The sequence below is a fragment of the Bufo gargarizans genome, chromosome 11, assembly GCF_014858855.1.
Source record: "Bufo gargarizans isolate SCDJY-AF-19 chromosome 11, ASM1485885v1, whole genome shotgun sequence".
In the NCBI taxonomy this organism is placed as follows: domain Eukaryota; kingdom Metazoa; phylum Chordata; class Amphibia; order Anura; family Bufonidae; genus Bufo; species Bufo gargarizans.
In genome coordinates, this window is record NC_058090.1 from 31,757,861 (window position 1) to 31,780,666 (window position 22,806).

Consider the following 22,806-nt stretch of genomic DNA (forward strand, 5'->3'; position numbering starts at 1 on the left):
GTCCTCACATTCAATTGCCCATTTCTCCTCCAAATTTCTTACCAAGTCTTCCGTAGTGACAGGAGCTCCTTGTTTGCTGGAAGCCACCACCATTTTACCCAGTCGTGACCTCATGTCATCCAGACCATCGGTGAGCGCCAAGACGGCCATGATTTCACTTGCAACAGAGATGTCAAACTGGGCCTGCATACCACAAAAAGATGGTGTCACAGGACTCTCTTATTATAAATTTAAGGTTGTCACGTCCTAGTCTGTAGACCAGTAGGTTCAGTCAAGTAGAAGAGGAAAAAAACATCATCTGTTCACAGTCTTCAGTGGGGCACAAATTCTAATTTCCCCCATCGTTGATACACATGTACTAGAATGTTTTTGATGGCAGGAGGAAACCAGGACCTGAATCCAGGACCACCGTGCTAACCACTGAGCCACCCAATACTGCTGTGCTGTGTGTCGGACCCTGACCAATCTGATATTGATGACCTATTCTGGGGAGATCTAAAGTCTATGAAAACCCCTTTACGACAATTAGTCAATTACGTTAAAGATACAGTACCGTCCTAGTGAACCCCTTCTCTGTTGGAGACTGGCCAATAGTTATCTTCCGAAGGAATCGATCGTTTGTGTCCATTACTGGAAAAAAAAAATGCAGGTCTAAGCAAGAGGGACACTATGTAAATTTTGGAAATCTTCAGGACTTACTCGTTGTTATCCCTCTTTCTCCATCACCTGTACTAGTCAGAAGTCTTTTGTTGCTGAGATTTACGGCGCCCTCCCACCATGATGCCCCTGGAGTGTGATAACTTAAAGGGGCCCTCATATTATGAAAACTGATCACCTATCCACAGGATTCAGTGGGGATCCGACTGCTGGGACCCCCACTGATCAAGACCATTGGGGTCCAGTGTTCCCTATTTTAATGGTGTGGCAGCCAAGTACACACAAGTAATGTACTGGGCTGCAGAGTTTAAATGGAGCTGTGGTATGCCTGCTCGACTGAAGGCAAGAAATCAGATCCTGCTGCCATGATAGGTGGGGGTCCCGGCAGTCAAATCCCCACCAATACCTTATCACCTATTGTTCTGGCATCCCTTCAACTGATGCTATTTTGAAGACAAAGGGCGTTCACACCGAACATTGATTGGATTTAGGCTTCTCTTTTGTTGATTCACCTTTTGTTAAAGGTCCCTTTACGCGGGGCGATATTACAGCAGATTGTTGGGAAGGAGGCGTTCCTTCCCCGAAAAATCTGCTGATCGCTGGTGGAGGAGTGATCGTTAACGCCATCGCTCTTCCCCATAAGGACTCGTTGTTTGCCGGCAGCAGCTCGTGTTTACATGGCAAGATCTGCTGCCTGTAAACAATCGGATTGCCCAATGAACGAGCGTTTCGCTCGTTCATAGGATAGTCGGCGGTACATTTACTATGAACGCTCATTAGTGATAATCTGTGCGATTCTTAACACTTGTATTTTAGAAAGCTATTTTACTTTTCAGCATTTTCCCACACCTGCCTAAGACTTTTGCACAGTACTGTATGTACATAGGTAAAAGGGATGTGTGTGTGTGCCAGTCTGGATTTACTTTAAGTACAGTTTCTATTTTGCTGCATACTTTGTGGACAATTAATAATGGGAATGTGTCATCAGAAAATTATGTTAAACTTTTTTATTTTATTTTTCCTTTTGATTCTTTTTTTTCTCTTACGTTACATTTCATACGTTTTCGCACAGGCCACTAGCCCTAAAATATGTCCAGGCTTCCTGTTCTTTGACAGCAGCCACCCGGGCCATAGAGACACTAGGACAGGAGCGACTCATTGATCTCTATGGGAGAGTTTTCTAAGCATGTTCTGTGACGTCATTCTGCGGGGAGGGGGAGTACATAAACTGTGAACATCACCTACTGAATGGTGGATTCTGTGTTACTTATATACAATTAATATCTTTCATTGTAATTCTGCTTGTGATAATTGGATGACTCCTGAAAAGTGATTTCTGACTCGCTGATTTCCATGGGACAGTTTTCTAGTCATGCTCTATGACCTGTGCAGTGGTCATTCTGCAGGGAGGGGGAGTATAGAAACAGTGATCATCACCTATTATGAATGGTGGCTCCTGTGTTATCTATATACAGAGGATATCTTTACTTGTAATAAGGTGATGATAATAAGACGACTGCTGAAAAGAGATCTGTACAGAACAGGATGTCTTGACATATTTTAGGCCCAGTGACCAGTGTAAAAACTTCTAGGTTTTTCTTTTTTCATTATAAATAGTGACTTGAAATTATATTTAATTCTAAAAAATGTTTTAAACAATACGCCATTTTGACATGTTCCCTTTAATTATGCGCTGGTACTAGACTGAAGCACTCCGTAACTTCTGATCTTGATCTGACCTTTCTTAAACTTTCTGCTCGTTGCATTAAATCAGGACATTTGCTTCTTTATTGCTTTTTGCTATTTATAATCCCAGTGACAGAAATCCAAATCACTGGGTAAAATAACAAGGACAAGATGGTGGAGCAGCCATCTGTTCCCTACCACAGTGATTTCACACTGAATCTAATCAGAGACTGGCAGCGGCCACTCACTCCTCCTGTGCCCCTGTGTACAACAGAGCAACACGAAAGCCCAAACCTGGCGGGGATTAGTCTACCCAAAATGATGTTGCTTCTTTCTGTAATCGTGTGCCCGCATTGCTGAGAAACATGATGTTTTATTATATGTAAATAAGTCTCTAGGAGCAACTGGGGGCGTTGCCATTACACCTAGAGGCTCTGCTCTCTCTGCAACTGTTGAGCCCTCTGCACTTTGATTGACAGGGCCAGGCAGTGAAAACATCATCACACCTGGCTCTGTCGATTAAAGTCCAGAGGGAGCGGCAGTTGCAGAGAGAGCAGAGCCTCTAGGTGCAACGGCAAAACCCCTGTTGCTCCTAGAGGCTCATTTGCATATATTAAAACATCCTTTTTCTCAGCAATGCGGGCACATATGTACATGGGACCAACACAGATGCCTTCAGCTGCCAAATGCACATGTAACAGGTCAGCCAGTGTCATAGGTACAAGTCTGCTGACAGATGCCCTTTAACAGCTCAAGCTCTCTGCTTGCTGTCAATATGTATCTATCTATCCTATTCATCTATCTCATATCTTCCTAATATCTATCTATTAAAGGGTCAAGCAAACCTGTGAATTCTCTTACGTAACATGCTCTCTAAATTTAATACATTTGCAACCATTTGATAACGCCCCCTCCGGGAACCCCTTACCCACCTACCTCTCTGCCACGTTATAGAGTCTGGGTCGATATCCAGCCTTACAAACTTGTTGATTTCTTCCTCCGTCAAGGCGGCGGGGTCTGTTTTCTCGATGCCCAGTCTCTGTATAAATCAAGTTACAGCAATAGGCTGAAATCATTCGGTTTTCCGGATTAGATTACGCATTACGCCGCGTCTGTACATTCTGTTTCACCTGAAGGCGGTGACAGTACGTGCCATACACATCATTGAGGAATCCTGCTTCTTCAGTGGTACAGGATTGATAAAAAAAAAAAAAAACATGGGCTATTTCTTCCAGAAACAGCGCCACACTTGTCCACTCATCTCTAGTCACTGCAATGGGGACAAGCTGCAATACCAGACGCAACCCATGGACGGGTGTGGCGCTGTTTCTGGAACAAAGCAGCCATAACATTTCTAATCCTTGACAATCGTTACTAACACGATCGGCTGTAAATTTAATGGACAGTGAAAATGCTGCAGGAAACGGACAGATGTTCTCAGATCTCTTCTGCGGCTAAATAATGGCAGGTTATTTTCAGAGCGCAAGTGTTCTCTATACCGTGAAGGAGGCTGCAATTAAGGAAGGAGAAAAAAAAACGATTTGATATCTTCAAGACATTGATAAAACAGCGATGGAAATGTTTCCTGTAAAACTTCTCATCGTGGAGAATTCAGAAGCAGATAATACATATCTACTGAACTATAACCACACGTCTACTAAATAGCGCTATTAAAGGGAATGAGTCACCTATATGTTTTTATTAATTAAATCCAGTTACTGATAAATATAAAAAAAATTCTAACATGTTTTTTTTTTTCTGACTGTAGATTTTATTTGTATTCTGTTTTCTGCACAGGATTATGAGGCATGAGGATTTTGTGGGCATGCTCTGTGACCTGTGCAGAAGTCATTGTGCAGGGAGGGGGAGTAGATGAGCTGTAACCATAACCTATGAGGGCTTGTTTTTCGCGGGACGAGATGCACTTTCTAATGGCACCATACATGTATGGTTTTTATTGCGTTTTAATACTGAAATATATATATTTTTTTTCATCACCATATTCTGACCCCTCTAACATTTTTGTAGTTATGCGTACGGATCTGTGTGAGGGCTAATTTTTTGCAGGGCGATCTGTACTTTTCAATGACACCATTTTGGGGTGTGTATAACTTTTTGATTACTTTTTATTTATTTCTTTGTCGGAGGTGAAGCGACTAAAACATGGCAAATCGGCAAATTTTATAAAATTTTTTTTTCCATTTCACTGTTTGTCGTATGGAAAAAATATTTTTATATTTTAATAGTAATATAGTAAGGAGGTTTTCGCACGTGGCAATGCCTATGATGTGTATTTAATTTTTAGGGAAAGGGGGGGGGGAATAGATTTTTTTAATTTTGTTTTATTTTTTTCTATAGATCACCAGATTGGTGGTCTCATTGACTCCAATGCATTAGCATGGCAGTCAATGAGAATTTTATCATGTTCCGGCCTCAGGCAGAGGCTCCATAGAAACTAATATGCGGCAGCCTCCTGTCACACAGGAGAACAGGGGCTGCTGCATACATGCTCAGGCTCTCCTAATCGCCACCAGGGGGAGCTGGACCATACCTTGAAGCATGTGCTTCCAGGTTTTAGGGCATCCAGATGCCGTGGTCATTTGACCACAGCATCTGAAGGGTTAAAAGTCTGCTAGCGGCATTACCGCTGGTCGTGGACATTAGTGCCGGGCGGCTATGACGCCCGATTCATGCGCTAGCGGGGCCATTTTTAAATGCCTGGCTGCCGATGTAAATTTCCCCAGCGATGGAGCTGCTGGGGGATTACACGTGCAGAGAAGCAGCTTTCCTTCCCGACAACTGGCTGCACGTTCAATGGGGAAGAAGCGCTGCTTTTACAGGCAGAGATCTCCTCCACAGTATGTGATCGCTCGTCCTCATACAGCTGCATTGTATCCGGGCAGCAGACCGCTCTTTAAACCGCCCGATCTGCTGCCCGGAGATAATCATTTACATGCCTGCACAAAGGACTGGTTCACCCGATGAACGAGCGTTTCTCTCATTCACTGGATGATCGCTGCTTCTTTAGACGGGCAGATTATCGGAAACGAACGTTCACAGGAACCTTTGCTACGTATAATCTGCCCAACTATCGGAAGGTGTAAATTCACCATTAGGGTCCATTCACCCGTCCGCAAAATGGGTCCGCAGCCATTCCGCAATTTTGCGGAACGGGTGTGGACCCATCCTTTTTCAACGTGGCCGCAAAAGATGCGGGCAGCGCACCGCGTGCTGTCCGCTTCCGCACTTCCGTTCAGCGGCCCCGCAAAAAAATAGAACATGTCCTATTCTTGTCCGCAGCTGCGGACAAGAAAAGGTATTTCTACTACAGTGCTGGCCATGTGCGGTTTGCAAAATGCGGAACGCACATGGCCGGTGTCCATGTTTTGCGGATCCACAATTTGCGGACGTGTGAATGGACCTTTACTGCCAGGTTTCCCCACAGATTACAGAGGATTGTTGGAGGTCTGAGCAGACGGATATTTCCATTTATTCAGTTTATAATTAGGGATTATCCAAATGCCGACTAGATAAGTAGATGCATAGACAGATCTAAGATAGATAAACGTATAGAGAGACATGAGATAGACGGATATGATATGGATAGATAGATAACATGGATAGATATGGGATAGATAGATATCAGATAGATAGATAGATATGAGATAAAGATAGATCTTAGAAAGAGCAAAAAAACACCTAGAAATACCTTTATATTTTATATTCCACCTTCTTTTCCAAGTTCATCTACACACTATTAGTCATTGCAGTTCCGGATATTTTACATGAAACACTAGGAAATTTCCACGAACGGGGGATAAGTATTCGTATGTTGCTATGGAGACATTTCCAAAACGGGATAGCATTCGTCTGCACAGGAAGGTCCCTGCGCCAGCACAGTGTGCGGGGGCACAGCACTCCCCCGTATCATCATCCCACGTCGGGGGTCTACCAGGAGCCGTTCTCCCTAATGTTACCACCAGAGAGGTAGGTCGTTTTTACATTATCCTCACTCCAGTAAGTCCATCCCTCAGGACCATAGGCTTGATACCTGACGCTTTCTGCTGCAATATTCCAGATTTCCCAATTCACTAAGGTTCAGGGGGTGCCTCCGATTAGAAAAACATGGAGCCAGAAACAGCGCCCCTGCTGGTCCATGGGTCGTCTCTGGCATTGCAGCTGGGCTTCATTGAGGTGAACGGGGATGAGCTGCAATACCGAGCACAACCTGTGGGCAGGGGTGGCGCTGTTTCAGGACAATTCTTTAGTGCAAAATTTGCCGTAGGGGGTTAAGTCACTTTACTCAGCACCTGCTGTAAAACTACAACCCCCAAAATGCTGGACAGCTGCAGATCATCTGTCTGTTGCATTACGGCGCAGAGCATTATAAAGCATCTAAAAAGGTATATGGCGGTAGATCGCCTTCCGTATTCTAAATGTTCAGGTAGGGATCACCGATTCTGCACCCGTTACTTCCTGCAGAGAACATTTTCGGTCCCGCCAACGAGCCTGCTATTTTTAACCGTTCCTCATCAATATGCAAAAGCTACAAGTCGCAAGCGTTACTAGAAAATAAGAACATATTGAATAAAGCGCAATTATGCCAAAAAGCAGGTTCCTAGAAAGGCAAATGACAACACAAACTGCTCAGGAATAGCAGCAGCCTAAATACACCGCAAAGAGGGACGGTCTCCAACTGGCAGCGCTTTGTTAAAGGATTTAGACAGCGATGTGCGGGGGCGCAAAACTGGCGCAAAGGGAGAAGTGCGGTTATCCATAGCAACCAACGGGGCTGTAGATTATTTTTTTCTCTGCAGAGCTGTAAAAGTTTTCCATAATGGTATCCATAACCGATTACTACTCCCATCAAATCTGATGGCGATTGCAGCAGAGGCGCCAGTGTGAACAGATTCGTAGCCATTCCCGATGTCAAGCAGGGGTGTCCCTACAAAGCCGGAAACTGTCAGCGCCCATTGGACAGCGTCACTCTGTTTACAACAAGGAGATGTGTACCACCCAGAGGTCAATTTATTCACACATTTCTAGGAGGAAAAACAGAGGAACAGCACAAAAGAGACTAAGAAAGGGGACTCCAAAATTATTTTATGGAGAGTGCAGAGATCAACATGTCAGAAGATCACCCTCCTTTATTTCAGACTGGGAGCTCAGGGGCATGCCCTTTCTGCTGAAGCTCAGGGAACTTGTGCTATCTCAGGGGCATGTTCTTTTTGCTGCAGCTCAGGGGAGCCTGTCTTTTCTGCTGAAGCACAGGGGGCTTGTCCTCTCAGACAGCATGTCCTTTTTGCTGCAGCTCGGGGGGGGGGGGGGGGTGTCCTTTCTCAGGCAGCGTCCTTTCTGCAGCAGCTCTTTTCATATAACAGCTCAGAGGGTGTGTCCTTTCTGCTGAAGCTCTCTTTATATAACAGCTCAGGGGGAGTGTCCTTTTTCAGGGAACATCCTTTCTGCAGCAGCTCTCTTCATATAACAGCTCAGGGGGCGTGTCCTTTCTCAGGGAGCATCCTTTCTGCAGCAGCTCTCTTCATATAACAGCTCAGGGGGCGTGTCCTTTCTCAGGGAGCATCCTTTCTGCAGCAGCTCTCTTCACATAACAGCTCAGGGGGCATGTCCTTTCTCAGGGTGAGGGAGCATCCTTTCTGCAGCAGCTTTCTTCATATAACAGCTCAGGGGGAGTGTCCTTTCTCAGGGAGCATACTTTCTGCAGCAGCTCTCTTCATATAACAGCTCAGGGGGAGTGTCCTTTCTCAGGGAGCATACTTTCTGCAGCAGCTCTCTTCATATAACAGCTCAGGGGGAGTGTCCTTTCTCTCCCTGCAGCTAGGACAGCTTCTAACAGTAGATAAAAGCTGGTGACAGTTGAAGGATGGAACTGAGCACGTGTGACCATCAGTAAGTGGATGTGCACATTAATATACAAATTAAACACCAGGGGGCGTCATGATAATGAAGTAAAGGGAATATTCTGCAGGATTTTGGCAACAGAAAGTGAATTACAAAAGTAACTTGTTTTTCTAGCTGAACATTTTTCCCCAAATTAACCAGCATTTCTACCTTTTTTACTAGCTGGATGCTCCGTGCTCCACACCGCAAAGTAAAGAGCTTCAAAGAAAAAGGGAAAGTCCTTTCAAGATGTCATTAAGTTAATTAAAAAAAAAGAGGCCAACTCACCTTAAGCCTTCTGATCTGAATATCTGAGAATGTGCGCACTTCATTTCTGGAAGGGACCAGCCGGCTGTACAGAGCCTGGAGGGGAACAATTACGCTTGGTTAGAATCCTGTTACAGAAGGGGTTAACTGATGAATTGTGAATTGCTTTGCACCTTTTAAAAAAAAAAATATAAATTCTTACAGGGGGTTTCCGGTTTGCATCAACCTAATTTAAAATAGTCAATTTTGTAATGTATTTCTTTTACCTTTATTGCTCCTATCTCCTGTTCTGGGCTGTAGTCACATGACCATGTCCATGCAGTAATTTCTTATTTCCTGTGATGTTATGTCCATGGGCGGGGCAGTGATAGGGGAGTGTCTATGGAACTAGATGAGTGGGAGGAGCTATAACAAGCTTAATGTTGTTAGGGGTGGGGCTGGACCTGTGGCAGAGGAAGGAGAGGTGCATCATGGGTTTGGTTGGATGTGGCAACAGGAAGTGCTACATACAGGATGGGAACAAACCTGATGGATTGGTTCATACGGTGAAAATGGGTCAGGAGGGTCCAAATTGAAAAAACCCCCAAAAAAACAGAAAAAAAAAAACAGAGGCAAGGTGTACATGAGCCTATCTGTTAAAAACCATAAGAATCCCAGAAAAACCCTTTGAAGGGGTATTCCGATTTGTTAGACATTATCACCTATTCACAGGAGAGGGGATAACAGATTGATGGGGGTAGTTCCGCTGGGACCCCCACCAATCACAAGAATGGGGGCCCTATACCCCCTGCAGCCTCCCTGCAATGAACGGAGCAGCCAGTCAGGCATGCGTTCAGCCGCTCCATTCATCTCTATGGGATATCTGGAGATAGGTGAGCGCTGTACTCGGCTATCTCCGGAACTCCCATAGAAATGAATGGAGCGGCCATGTGTATGTGCGACCAGCCACTTCCATTGTGGATAGGGGATAACTTCTAACAACCGGAGTAGCCCTTTAAGTATTAAATATGTATTTCAAGATGTATTATATACAGTTGCAAGAAAAAGTATGTGAACCCTTTGGAATGATATGGATTTCTGCACAAATTGGTCATAAAATGTGATCTGATCTTCATCTAAGTCACAACAATAGACAATCACAGTCTGCTTAAACTAATAACACACAAATAATTAAAAGTTACCATGTTTATATTGAACACACCATGTAAACATTCACAGTGCAGGTGGAAAAAAGTATGTGAACCCCTAGACTAATGACATCTCCAAGAGCTAATTGGAGTGAGGTGTCAGCCAACTGGAGTCCAATCAATGAGATGAGATTGGAGGTGTTGGTTACAGCTGCCCTGCCCTATAAAAAACACACACCAGTTCTGGGTTTGCTTTTCACAAGAAGCATTGCCTGATGTGAATGATGCCTCGCACAAAAGAGCTCTCAGAAGACCTACGATTAAGAATTGTTGACTTGCATAAAGCTGGAAAGGGTTATAAAAGTATCTCCAAAAGCCTTGCTGTTCATCAGTCCACGGTAAGACAAGTTGTCTATAAATGGAGAAAGTTCAGCACTGCTGCTACTCTCCCTAGGAGTGGCCGTCCTGTAAAGATGACTGCAAGAGCACAGCGCAGACTGCTCAATGAGGTGAAGAAGAATCCTAGAGTGTCAGCTAAAGACTTACAAAAGTCTCTGGCATATGCTAACATCCCTGTTAGCGAATCTACGATACGTAAAACACTAAACAAGAATGGATTTCATGGGAGGATACCACAGAGGAAGCCACTGCTGTCCAAAAAAAACATTGCTGCACATTTACAGTTTGCACAAGAGCACCTGGATGTTCCACAGCAGTACTGGCAAAATATTCTGTGGACAGATGAAACCAAAGTTGAGTTGTTTGGAAGAAACACACAACACTATGTGTGGAGAAAAAGAGGCACAGCACACCAACATCAAAAGCTCATCCCAGCTGTGAAGTATGGTGGTGGGGGCATCATGGTTTGGGGCTGCTTTGCTGCGTCAGGGCCTGGACGGATTGCTATCATCGAAGGAAAAAATAATTCCCAAGTTTATCAAGACATTTTGCAGGAGAACTTAAGGCCATCTGTCCACCAGCTGAAGCTCAACAGAAGGTGGTGTTGCAACAGGACAACGACCCAAAGCATAGAAGTAAATCAACAACAGAATGGCTTAAACAGAAGAAAATCCGCCTTCTGGAGTGGCCCAGTCAGAGTCCTGACCTCAACCCGATTGAGATGCTGTGGCCTGACCTCAAGAAAGCGATTCACACCAGACATCCCAAGAATATTGCTGAACTGAAACAGTTCTGTAAAGAGGAATGGTCAAGAATTACTCCTGACCGTTGTGCACGTCTGATCTGCAGCTACAGGGAACGTTTGGTGGAAGTTATTGCTGCCAAAGGAGGTTCAACCAGTCATTAAATCCAAGGGTTCACATACTTTTTCCACCTGCACTGTGAATATTTACATGGTGTGTTCAATAAAAGCATGGTAACATTTAACTCTTTGTGTGTTATTAGTTTAAGCAACTGTGATTGTCTATTGTTGTGACTTAGATGAGGATCGGATCACATTTTCATGACCAATTTGTGCAGAAATCCATATCATTCCAAAGGGTTCACATACTTTTTCTTGCAACTGTATGTTATTTACATCCCAGGTTATAACTTGATTGCTGGCATGTTCACATGGCCAATTTTTGGAATTGGGCATTCATACAAATTTCATTCTAGAGCTGGAGCACTGGTGAGCCTTTATTTTAATTTTTTGGGGGGTTAATCCCTGCTCCCAGCCTGGCCATATTAAAAGGGGCTCCTGGTCATGGAGAAAAGGGGTATTAATAAAACTAATGAAGGGCTCTTGATAAATTCCTTTTCTCTGTGTTTAGACCCTTGTGATAGATAACCGGGTGACGGACGTACGCGGCTCATTATCCTCATGGATGCTGACTGCTCCGGGCTCATGCTCTACCATACGTACAGTGTAACAGGGCAGTGGCTATACGTGCTCTGCTGGAAGAGCCTCTCACCTTGTCAGACTGTGTCAGCTCGTGGAAGATCCGGGCATCAATGGCAGCTGCCACTAGGTTGTTGGCGGCGGTGATGGCGTGTATGTCCCCAGTGAGATGGAGGTTAAACTGGAAGTAAACACAGTGACTGGGGGGTGAGATCTGCTCTCAGAAAACAGTAAAGTCAAAGAAAATATCCTAAAACCTCAATGTTAGGAAACAGCGCAGACTGAGAATCGTAGGCGCGAAGGGGATCATCTGACCGGGAAGAACGCCATTAACATCAACCGCTTTAACCTATTTTCACGGTTCCCTCATGGGGTCTTGATGCAGTTTCACAATGCTCCACGTTCAAATTCTAGATTCAAAGTGGTTTCACACTTAGAATTTTACTCCCACCCCCCCCCCCCCAAAAAAAACAGCATTTATTTACACTGATTTTTGTGACTTTTCCCCCATTTTTATTGCAAAAACCATCACTGCAGCTAGATGTTAACTGCAAGTCTATAAATGCAATAAAAAACAGCACAAATATTTTTTGCTTTTTTCACTTTTAGTAAGTTTTTGGGGGGCCTATGCCCCCCCTCCCCAATTGCAGCATGCCCTGCAGTATTTTCCCACAGGCTTCTCTATAGAATGTGAAAAACAAAAGAAAAAGCAAACACAATGGCAACAGCAAACATACAAGAGCAATTCAAAAATGAATTTTCAGAAAAAAAATTGTTTGAATCAACTTTCACAAAAGACAAATTCTACATTTTTTGACATTCTCCCCTAGCCACCGCTGTGCAGGTTTGAACGTGTTATGTCAGTTCATTTGTGACTGCGGGGCGAAAAACAATGGCCGCCTCACTTGTGATTTGTGCAAAAGTGCAGCATGCAGCGCTTAGTTTTTTGCGGTCTGAGAGTGGGTCTGGTGGCGACATTTATCGAAGACTTTGTGCACAGTATGGGGAAAGTGTTTTGTCGTGAAGAAGTGTGTATGATGGTCAAGGAAGGTCGCACAAGTGTCAGCCACGAAGAAGCCCGACATCCACGACTGATTGAGCGTGCACGTGAACCGATTCTGCTCGGATACTCAAGTGACAGTGAATTATGTGGCCTTACGAAGATTCACGTCTGATGAAGAGGTGAAGACAGTGGTGCATTCGTGGCTCGCAGCTCAGCCTAAAACATTTTTAACGAAGGATTACGAAGGCTTCTTGACAGATGGACAGTGTATTGAAATGCAGAGAGATTCTGCCGAAAAATTATATATTTGTCTTTTCTTAAAGTTGATTAAAATAAATTCTACAACCAGAGTGCAGATAATTTTGACTCAGATCTAAGGACAGGCAGAGGTTTCCTTTTGGAAAGCTGGAGTGTGGACTTACCTCTTCCATAGGAATAACCTGTGAGTATCCTCCTCCTGCGGCGCCCCCTATAAACAAAGCAAAATGGTGCTTAAAAGGTGTTCTCCGGGAATTAAGAAAATGAAAATACTTAAATATTACTTCATTATAAATATGTTCCCAAATGCCTTACATTAGTTATAATGGCTCGGGGAGCAATCATTAGGAGAAACAAAAGGGCCGCTGTCCTATTAGTACACACAAAACCTGTCCTAATCACACAGCAGGGCAAGGGCGTTTTTTCAGCAGATCCGGTGACGTACAGAGTCTCTGCTAGGTGACAGCTTCCGCCTAGCAGTGTTCCCGGTGACGTCACTAGCAGTGTTCCCGGTGACGTCACTGGTACTAATGGACGGGCTTTAGCGCTGCCGTAGCCTGTAAAACCAGGACAACCCGTTTAATAGGCCAGAGGCTGTAGACCATGGATGTCAAACTCATGGCCCTCCAGATGTTGCAAAACTACAACTCCCATAATTCCCTGATAGCTGTAGTATGCCCAGGCATGATGGGAGTTGTAGTTTTGCAACAGCTGGAGGGCCACGAGTTTGACATCCCTGCTGTAGACCCTGCACACAGGGGTCCTGACCTCAGCTGAGGATTAGTTACAGTTGTATCTGCTCTAGACAATGCTCTGCGAGCTAAACACTGTGGTTTGCTACAATGTATCAGTCTGCAGTCCAGGCTGGATACACTTGTATACATTTCTCATCAGGACTAGCTATATACAGGTTTGCTGCCTCTGAATGGAACCCACAGGTTTTCTCATTCACTGACTGGCTTCACCCAGCTAAAAACGCTCCTTAAAGGGGTATTCCAATCTTAGACATTAATGGTATAGCGCTAGGATATGTCATCAATGTCAGGTAAGGCTACTTTCATACTAGCGGCACGGACCTGCGGCAGGCTGTTCCCTCAGGTGAACAGCCTGTCGGATCCGTCCTGCCGCTAGTGACCGTTTGCCCCCGGACTGCGGCTCCGTCCCCATTGACTATAATAGGGGCGGAGTTCCGTGGAGGCACGGAGCACACAGCGAGAGGCTGCCGGAATAAAACTACGACATGTCCGACATTTATTCCGGCAGCCTCTCGCTGTGCCTCCGCGGGAACTCCGCCCCCATTATAGTCCGGGGGCACATGTTCACTAGCGGCAGGACGGATCCGACAGGCTGTTCATCCGACGGAACAGCCTGCCGCAGGTCCGTGCTGCTAGTGTGAAAGTAGTCTAAGTGCAGGCCCCAGCTCTGGGACCCACACCTGTCTCCAAAACGGGGCCCCCGAAGTAAACATACAGCGCACCTTACAAGAGTGGCCATCCTCTACTCACCGCTATGGGAGTTCCGTATATATAGCCAGGCGTTGGCTTCGCTGTTTCCAGGAGTCTCATAGTGGTGAATGGCAAGGATGATCGCGCATGCGCGGTGGGCTCTCCATTTACTGCTATGGGACTTCCAAAAATAGCCAAGCACGCCGTCTCTGATATTTTTGGAACGCCCATAGCGATGAATGAAGAACAAGCAGCGCATGCGCACTTCGGGGGCTCTCTTCTGGAGATGGGACCTGCACCTGACGGAATAGTCTAGCGATATGCCATCAATATCCGAGATGGGAACACCCCTTTAACTTACCTTTAATTCCAAATGTAGGTCCTTGAGACGGTTGTCTGACACAGGCAAACACATTAAGGTTCAGATGAGCTCCAAGAGCCTGAACCAAGCCGATGGTGGTGGTGCTCTTTCCTTCACCCAGCGGGGTTGGTGTGATGCTGCAAATGACAGTGAGAAATAACAGACCCAGTATCAGACTCCATGTCATCTGCACATTCACATAGTACATAAGACAGTCCGCCCATCCAGTTCAGTCTGTTATCCTGCAATGTTGATCCAGAGGAAGGGGGAAAAAAAAAACCCTCATGAGGTAGAAGCTGATTTTCCTCCTCTTAGAGCATGGATGTCAAACTCATGGCCCTCCAGATGTTGCAAAACTACAACTCCCATCATTCCCTGATAGCTGTAGTATGCCCAGGCATGATAGGGAGTTGTAGTTTTGCAACAGCTGGAGGGCCACGAGTTTGACATCCCTGTCTTAGAGAATAAAAATTCCTTCCCGACTCCAATCAGAATAACTCCCTGGATCACCGACCCCTCTCTAGTAGCTATAGCCTGTAATATTATTACGCTCCAGGCCCCTCTTGAACTCCTTTATTGTACTCACCATCACCACCTCCTCAGGCAGAGAGTTCCATAGTCTCACTGCTCTTACCGTAAAGAATCCTCTTCTATGTTTGTGTACAAACCTTCTTTCCCCTAGAGATAGGATTTTCCCTGGTTATAGCTGCAGTCCCGGGAATAAACAGATGATGGGAGTGATCTTTGATATATTTATGCGCAGTTAATCAGCCACCCACTGGAAGGTGCCTTATGTGTTGGCATTCTTCAAAGAGGATTTCCAGGACATAGTATTGATGGCCTATCGTCAGGACAGGCCATCAACATCAGATCAGCACCCCCCCCCCCGACCATGGGTTGTGTCTGGTAGTAAAGCTCGGCTTCGCTGTAGTCAGTGGAGCTTAGCTGCAATACCACACACAACCTGTCTTACAGACATGGAAGGAAAAGTAAATCAAGTACCCAGTGACGACCACATATTTTCCGTCCTTCTGCCCCTGCAGACGTTTGATGGTGGACAGCAGAACTTTGGCTTTAGTCTGTCCGTACATCTCCACCTCTTCTGACCGCAAGCCGATCTCTTCCGAAAGGCGAGAAATGTGCTTTGGCACACAGGAACGCGAGATCTCAATGTCACTAGAGGGGAAGAAGAGAGCGGGACTGAGCTCCAGGACCGGCCCAGGTCACATACACACAAGTCTATCTAGGTCTCTGGGGCTGCTAAGTTGATGCCTCCCGCCCCAAAAATAAAAAAACACATATAACAGCGTTGCAATGTACAGAACACCACGTGATAGGATAAAGGAGACATTTAATTGGAATGTGTCATCAGAAATTGACCTATTATTCTCCTTTTTTTTTTTTAAAGAATTTTTATTAAGAAAAATGTATGAAATCATGCAGTTTTTTGCACTGGCCACCAGTGCAAAAGCTAAAATATATTAAGGCTACGTTCACACGGTTCTTTTCATAATGAATTGATGTCTATGTTTTTTTTTTTTATGGCCAGTGAACAGCGGCTGTCAAAAAACTGGATATATCCTATTTTTGGCCATTTTCATGGTCGGACAGACCCCGCTGAAATCACTGGGGCTGTTTTTAATGGCAGTTTATGCACTCGTTTAACGGTCATTAAAAAACTGGTACTCTAGTGAAAAATTTAATAATTGCTCAACTTATCCATTTGGACATGCAGAGACATCTGCTCCTCGCTTGATGCATAAGGACCTGCGCTCCCAGCGTGATGATGTAACCAATCTGGGAGCGCGGGTCCTTCTGAATCAAGTGAGGAGCAGCTGTCTCTCCATGTCCAAGTGGATGAGGTGAGTAGTTTTTTTTTTATTTTATTTTTTTAACACAAGCAGAACTGGGAGCACAAATAGGGGCATTATTTGTCATAAGAGCCACTAATAGGTGTATTCTTTAGGACTCTTTTCACACGAGCGGGTAATCTGCTGTGTGAAAGCGAGCCAAGCCCCGTTCCGGACAGCAGAGACACGGAGCATTAACGTGGTTGATAATGCTCTGTGCCTCTCTGTGACCTTTTTGCTACAAAATCAGTGAGATAAAGTTATCGCTGTGATTTTGTAGTAAAGAGATCACAGAGAGGCACGGAGCATCCTCAATGCATGTTATTGCTCCGTGTCTCGGCTGTCTGGAACGGGGCTTGGCTCGCTTTAACGCAGCGGATTACCCGCACGGGATCCGCTCGTGTGAAAGAGCCCTTATACTGGGGGGACACTATGGGGACCACGTGATGTCTAGGGGGCATTATGTATACAGTGAAGGCACTGCAGGGGCTAGGACGTTTAAAAAAGCCAATTAAATTTTTTTTTTTTAATTGCCGTTAAAAATGAATGCACATGGATGCAAAATGGCCATGAAAAGCTGACAGCATGTCCATTTTTTTTTTTTTGTGTGAATGTAGACTTCCTGTCTTTTGAGAGCAGCTACATAGACACAATGGACAGGAGCTGCCCCATTGACCTATTTAGGCGTGACCTGTGCAGAGGTCAGGCGGGAGCTGATAAGCTGTGATATCACCTTCTGTGAATGGCGGATTCAGTGTTATCTATACAGAGGTGTTACCTGTCATTATAATTCTGCCTGTGGCGATAATGATAGTAGCTACTGAAAACAAGAAGCCATCACCTATTAGGACTAGTGGCCAGTGTGAAAATAGCAGGAGTAGATATATTTTTATTAAATATAGTGATGTAGAAAAACAAAAACCGTTTAGCATAAAAATCGCAATTTAAACAACAGGCCATTTTCTGATGACGCATTCCCTTTAATTGAAGTTATCCAGACCGGTATATTTCTTGCTGCTGCCATGTTGATCAGGATCGTCCGTGTACGATTTGTTCATGTTCACTCTGTATTACTGGAGTTGTGCACGTGTTTTTAACAATAGTCTAACCGTCCTTTGTATTTATTTTTTTTGCAGTATTACCCTACACTATGCAGTTTTAAACTTAGGATTTTTTTAATAACCATTAGAGCTTGAAAGAACAGAGCCCTTCACAGCACGGGCAAAGCTGCTCCATCGTGGGTACAGGTCGTCCTGGAGAAGACTGCTGAACTAGCGCGCAGCGGCCCCTGTGAGCGCAGTGTCAGGAGGCTGCTGTACAGCAAACGGTCCAGTCTTGTAGATGCAGAATACAAATATGACGTGTATACCCTAGATAGACCCTTTCTAACTGGAGAGTGAATATTATAAAAAAGCACCATGCCATCAGCGGTCTCCGCAGAGAAGTCCCTTGTTCTCATCATGGCCTTGGCGGGAACCTTACTTTATCTCAAAAAGACTATAATATATGTATTCTTTCTAACTAAACGTATTCACATGTATTTAGGTGAAGGTGTAAAGAGAGCGGTAATGTGGGCACACTGCCGCATCCGTATTACTGTACAATACTGAGATTTCATATCCTTCACAGCTCAACTGAGCTGAAGTTAAAGGGGTATTCCGGTTACATTACATTATCCCCCTATCCATAGGGGATAACTATTAGATTGTTGAGGGTCCTACCACTGATCACAAGAACAGTGGGGGCCACGAGCCCCCCCTGCAATGAACAGAGCAGCCGGTCGGGCGCTCCATTCATTTCTATGGGTGTTCGGGAGTACAGCGCTCAGCTATTTTCGGAATTCCCTTAGAAATGAATGCTAGGACCCCCACCGATCTAATAGTTATCCCCTATCCTGTGGATATGGGATAAGGTAATCTAACCAGACTTGACATAGAACGCCAAGGAGGAACCAAATTCAGTTTCGGCAGAGCCTCTGGAGGTCCGGATCCTGCAGCTGGGAAATGTGCTGACATGACATTTGTCCAAAAGAACCTTATGGAACAACGGGCACGTGTATCCACCATAACCAGCGCATGTACTGGAAACACAAAACTGAACTGGTGGCAGTAACAAATTGAATTTTATTCACAAGTGTCAAATGACTTCATAGATGGTGAGACTTAATCAGAGCTCCAAAGCACGTTCCTGACACATGTCACCAATTGTATCCCTGGTCTAATACAAGAGGTGCAGGGCTCACCGGAGCACCCCTGTCCACCCCCCAAACAGCAGACCATAATCTAAGACTGATGTCTATCCTACCGCTAGGGTGCTTTCACACTACTTTGTTTCATGGGGAGGGAAGGGGGGTTTGGACCAAAAACTTAGTGGCCAGATGTGACATTTTGGCCAATAGTAAAATTATAAAACTTCCTACAAACACTGCAATTTTTGTAGTGCCGTTTTAAGACCATTTCCAAACGTTCTTGGTCCCTTTTTTACCCCCCCAAGAAAAAAAATAAATAAACAGAACTCAAAGATGTGCCTTCCTCTACCTAAAAGGATACCCTTCACTGTTAAAGGCATTCTCCCATTATGACAATGTATCCCCTATCCTGTTAGAAGGGGTTCCACCACTGGGTGCTTCCCCATTAGAATTTAGTGGCGATCACTCACACTCCATTCAACTCTATGGGGCTGAGCGCCTGTACTCTGCTGTCTCCACAAGTCCCACAGCGTTGAATGGAATGGCATGCGACACTGCTGCTCCATCCAAATGGGGAACAGGGGCCCCAACTCTTGTGATAGTCAGGGTCCCAATTGTCAGACCCCTGACAACCAAACTTATCCTGTAGAGAGATATAATATCTATATATCTATAGCGTAAGGGTAGGATTTAATAAAAATTGCTGCATTCTCCTGTTTGACTCTCAGGAGAACAGAAATGCTCACTACATGAGCCCAACGTCCCATGGAAGATTACAGTAAAAAGAGTCCAGAAAAGGCCACGTGCAGTCTGAGAAGTCAGTGTAATTACTCCTCTAATCGCTTTACTATCAGTTTTCATTCTTCCTGACATTTATTGCAAATCACAAAAAAAACTAACAAAAACAAGTCACGGCCAAAGAACATGCAGGAGCAGCCGAAAAGTATGACTTTCATAAAAATACATCAGAATTTGTGAGACTTTATGGGCCACGACTACAGTGATACAGAGTGAACATGAACAGTCTACGAAGGCACAACATGGCAGTAACAGGATGTCTCCAGAAGGTAACATCAGCTATCTATAAGAGAAAGCACAATATCAAAAACAGCAAAGCGGTGACAAAAACTCCATTAATTCAAGAGATTATCCCATGAAAAGTTTTACTATGCAATGAATATAATTACTGCAATATACATGTAATAAAACTGTTCAGTTTCTTTCTATACATTATATTTTCCTCTGTGAGGGCGCCCCCTGCTGTTTATCCTTTGGGTCCACTTTCTCCTGCATTCAGTGGTGGACAGACATGCTCAGTAGCTTCCCTGCTCCCTTCCCCTCCCCTCAGTGCTGGTGTAGGGATCTCAAAGCTCTTTCTAGACAGCGAAGAAAGAAATTGTGGGGGCATTATGTACCCCATATCTCTGGGGCTGTATGTGAGGGACTATTTGGTATGCAGGGGAGGAAGGGGTTAACCAGAGCCGATTGCAATGCATGCTGGGAGATGCAGGTGCTTGATGTGAGCTGCTGTCCACCCACAGAAAGTCCTCCCACTATGTGAATACTGTAAGAAGGCACCTGGAATAATAGTGGATGGAAGGTGTCACCAAGGTTTCTGGCCTCGGTGAAGTAGGAGCCGGTATTTTGTGTGTCAGCAGCAGCTATTGCTAATTGACACCTAAAGATGTAGCATGGCTATCATAGCTGATCCGGGACAGCTCTTACTGGGAGTAGTCAAAGTGCTGGGTGGGTGTCTACTTCCCATGTTCCAGGCCAGGTTTTGCCAGGCATAAAAACCAGCCAGCACTGCCAGTTGTGGTGGATTTACCTCCCTCTGACAGTGGAGCTCAGGAGTCTGTGTGCTGTAAACTGAGGGCTGTGCTGGGATTTGAGGTTTGAGCCGGGCTGGAGGACTCAGGCCCCTCTAAAGGCGAACAGGCCGTCTATGGACTTGAGGCTGAACGGCTAACAGGGTGTGAATTAACACCCAGGAGAAAAGGTGACTTCTAAAGTTTATGGACTTCCCTTGTGTGTGAACAAACACCAAGCCACCTGCGTTTTGTGATACACCAATGGGTGAATAAACACCGCTGTTTGATTCAACAACTGTGTACTTTGCCGCTATACTGCATCCGCGAGTCCTTACACCAGAGCAAATCCCCACAATACACATTTCTGGGACAACCCCTTTAAAGAAATTATCTGGATATCACGTAGGGTAAATATATATATTATCCAAAGTGATTACATAATTATACATCAATTTCTGCAAAAACATTGATAAAACCAATAAATCTCAAGTGTACATGATTATACTGTATTAAAAATATTAGCCATCAATTCATCCAATTGTAGTGCATAACATCATAAATTGGTATTCCCTTTCAGGTGTGCATAATCGCGTTGATTAAAAAATAATTCATTTAATATGGAACTCACATGTAGCTGGAGACAGCAGGACTCAGTCGGCGTCGGGAACTAGACAGTGCGCAGGCGCGGGAAGCCTTACATCCCGCGAGACTAACCATCGCATAGGGCGCATAGCGGCCCACATTTGAGATGGCGACTGCACCAAACACAGACTGGGCATGCTCGTTCCCAAGACAGGGAACGAGCATGCCCAGTCTGTGTTTGGTTCCAGACGCCGACTGAGTCCTGCCGTCTCCAGCTACATGTGAGGGGGGGGGGGGGGCGCATTTCAGGGGTGAGAACCCCTTTAATGTAAGGTGTATGGCCGGCTTAATCAGATGTATTATACGGTGTCAAAATTGGGGTGAACCCTGGAATTTTCTTTTAAACCTCCAACATTGAATTGACTTCTCGCAGGTATCGATAAACACTGGAAATGCCAGGATTAGAAGATTTGCCGCTGGCCCGTGCACCGCCATGCAGGGTCTACCACCGTACATACCTGGGTACAGGGGTCTGCACCTGGAGCTTGGTGTACTCCATGTTCCACGTGTGCGGCTGATAGTCTTCCAGGTAACGTTTTGCGCTCTCCACCGTGTTCTACAAGAGCAAGACAAACAGAAAGACGGGGGCGTCCATTGTACATTCCTTCACCCCAGATAAAACGTGCACCGACAGCATTCTCTACCAACCTCCATCAGCATGGCTACCGTCATAGGGCCGACCCCGCCTGGGACCGGAGTTATATAGGATGCCTTCTCCTTCGCTTCCTCGTAGGCTACGTCCCCAACTACTCGTTTGCCCGACTGTTTGGTGGCATCTTAATGGAAAGAGACAACGGTTAGAAACGTCTATAATGCAGGGCGAAGCCACACGCGGCAGAGTCTCTGCAGTGACTGTCCCACGTGTCTGAACGTGGCTTGCAGAGAGGAAGATCGGGCAGTTGCTTTTCAACATGCCCAATCCTTTTAGTCGAACGTGTCTGTTCCGGTTTTTTTTTTGCAGACCGTATGCAGAACCATTCATTTTAATAGGTCCGCAAAAAAAAAAAAAAAAAACGGAAAGTAGTCCGTGTGCATTCCATTTCCATATGTCCGTATTTCAGTTATGTGAAAAAGATAGACAGTACTGTTCTATTAGGGGCCAGCTGGTTCGTTCCGCAAAATACGTAATGCACACGGATGTCATCAGTATTTTTTGCGGATCCGTTTTTTTGCAGACCGCAAAATACATACGGTCGTGTGCATGAGCCCTAAGGCTGAAGTATCACAAGAAGTGACCAATATGGCTTCTGCGACAATCCTTTACCTGGTACATAGTTAATGCCGCAGTCAATCACAATGGCCCCGGGCTTGATCCAGTCGCCTTTAACCATCTCCGGTTTACCGGCGCCCACAACAAGAATGTCCGCTCTGCTCACCTGATAATATGAGAGGTGCTTTAGTCCTGGCGCCATGTTTCCAGAGCTAATCAAATACTACGTGTGAACACAGGCGTAAGGATCAGCCCAGAACTCGCATCTTCTTCGTCTTTCCGGGCCAAGCACTTACCTCCTCGCTGAGCGCCTCCGTCTTTGAGTGACAGGTGGTGACCGTGGCGTGGTTCCACAACAGCAGGTCGTGCATAGGAGCTCCCACAATCTTACTGCGCCCGATGACCACCGCTCTCTTCCCTGCAATCTGCACTCCTGGATATCGCAGACAGACAAAAAGAAGAACGGATAAAACGCGGAGACATCAGACTATTCTTCTTACTGGCCTCGGTTAGGCTAGGTCATTAAGGAACATTCCCGAATTAAAATCGCCTTTACAAAAGGG

General features: G+C 45.2%; 1 protein-coding gene across 1 annotated transcript in view; it reads right to left on the bottom strand.

The window, feature by feature from the left end:
* Positions 1–22,806, bottom strand: part of MTHFD1 (methylenetetrahydrofolate dehydrogenase, cyclohydrolase and formyltetrahydrofolate synthetase 1) — a 58,535-nt gene that overhangs the window by 18,492 nt on the left and 17,237 nt on the right. The window contains exons 7-18 of the mRNA XM_044272165.1: positions 22,540–22,676; positions 22,298–22,409; positions 21,682–21,809; positions 21,492–21,589; positions 15,545–15,718; positions 14,543–14,679; positions 12,901–12,947; positions 11,549–11,656; positions 8,530–8,604; positions 3,280–3,382; positions 554–630; positions 43–183 (exon numbers count right to left, since the gene is read on the bottom strand). Of these exons, the coding sequence (XP_044128100.1) occupies positions 43–183; positions 554–630; positions 3,280–3,382; positions 8,530–8,604; positions 11,549–11,656; positions 12,901–12,947; positions 14,543–14,679; positions 15,545–15,718; positions 21,492–21,589; positions 21,682–21,809; positions 22,298–22,409; positions 22,540–22,676 (1,337 nt within the window). The remainder of the gene's footprint in view (positions 1–42; positions 184–553; positions 631–3,279; positions 3,383–8,529; positions 8,605–11,548; positions 11,657–12,900; positions 12,948–14,542; positions 14,680–15,544; positions 15,719–21,491; positions 21,590–21,681; positions 21,810–22,297; positions 22,410–22,539; positions 22,677–22,806) is intronic.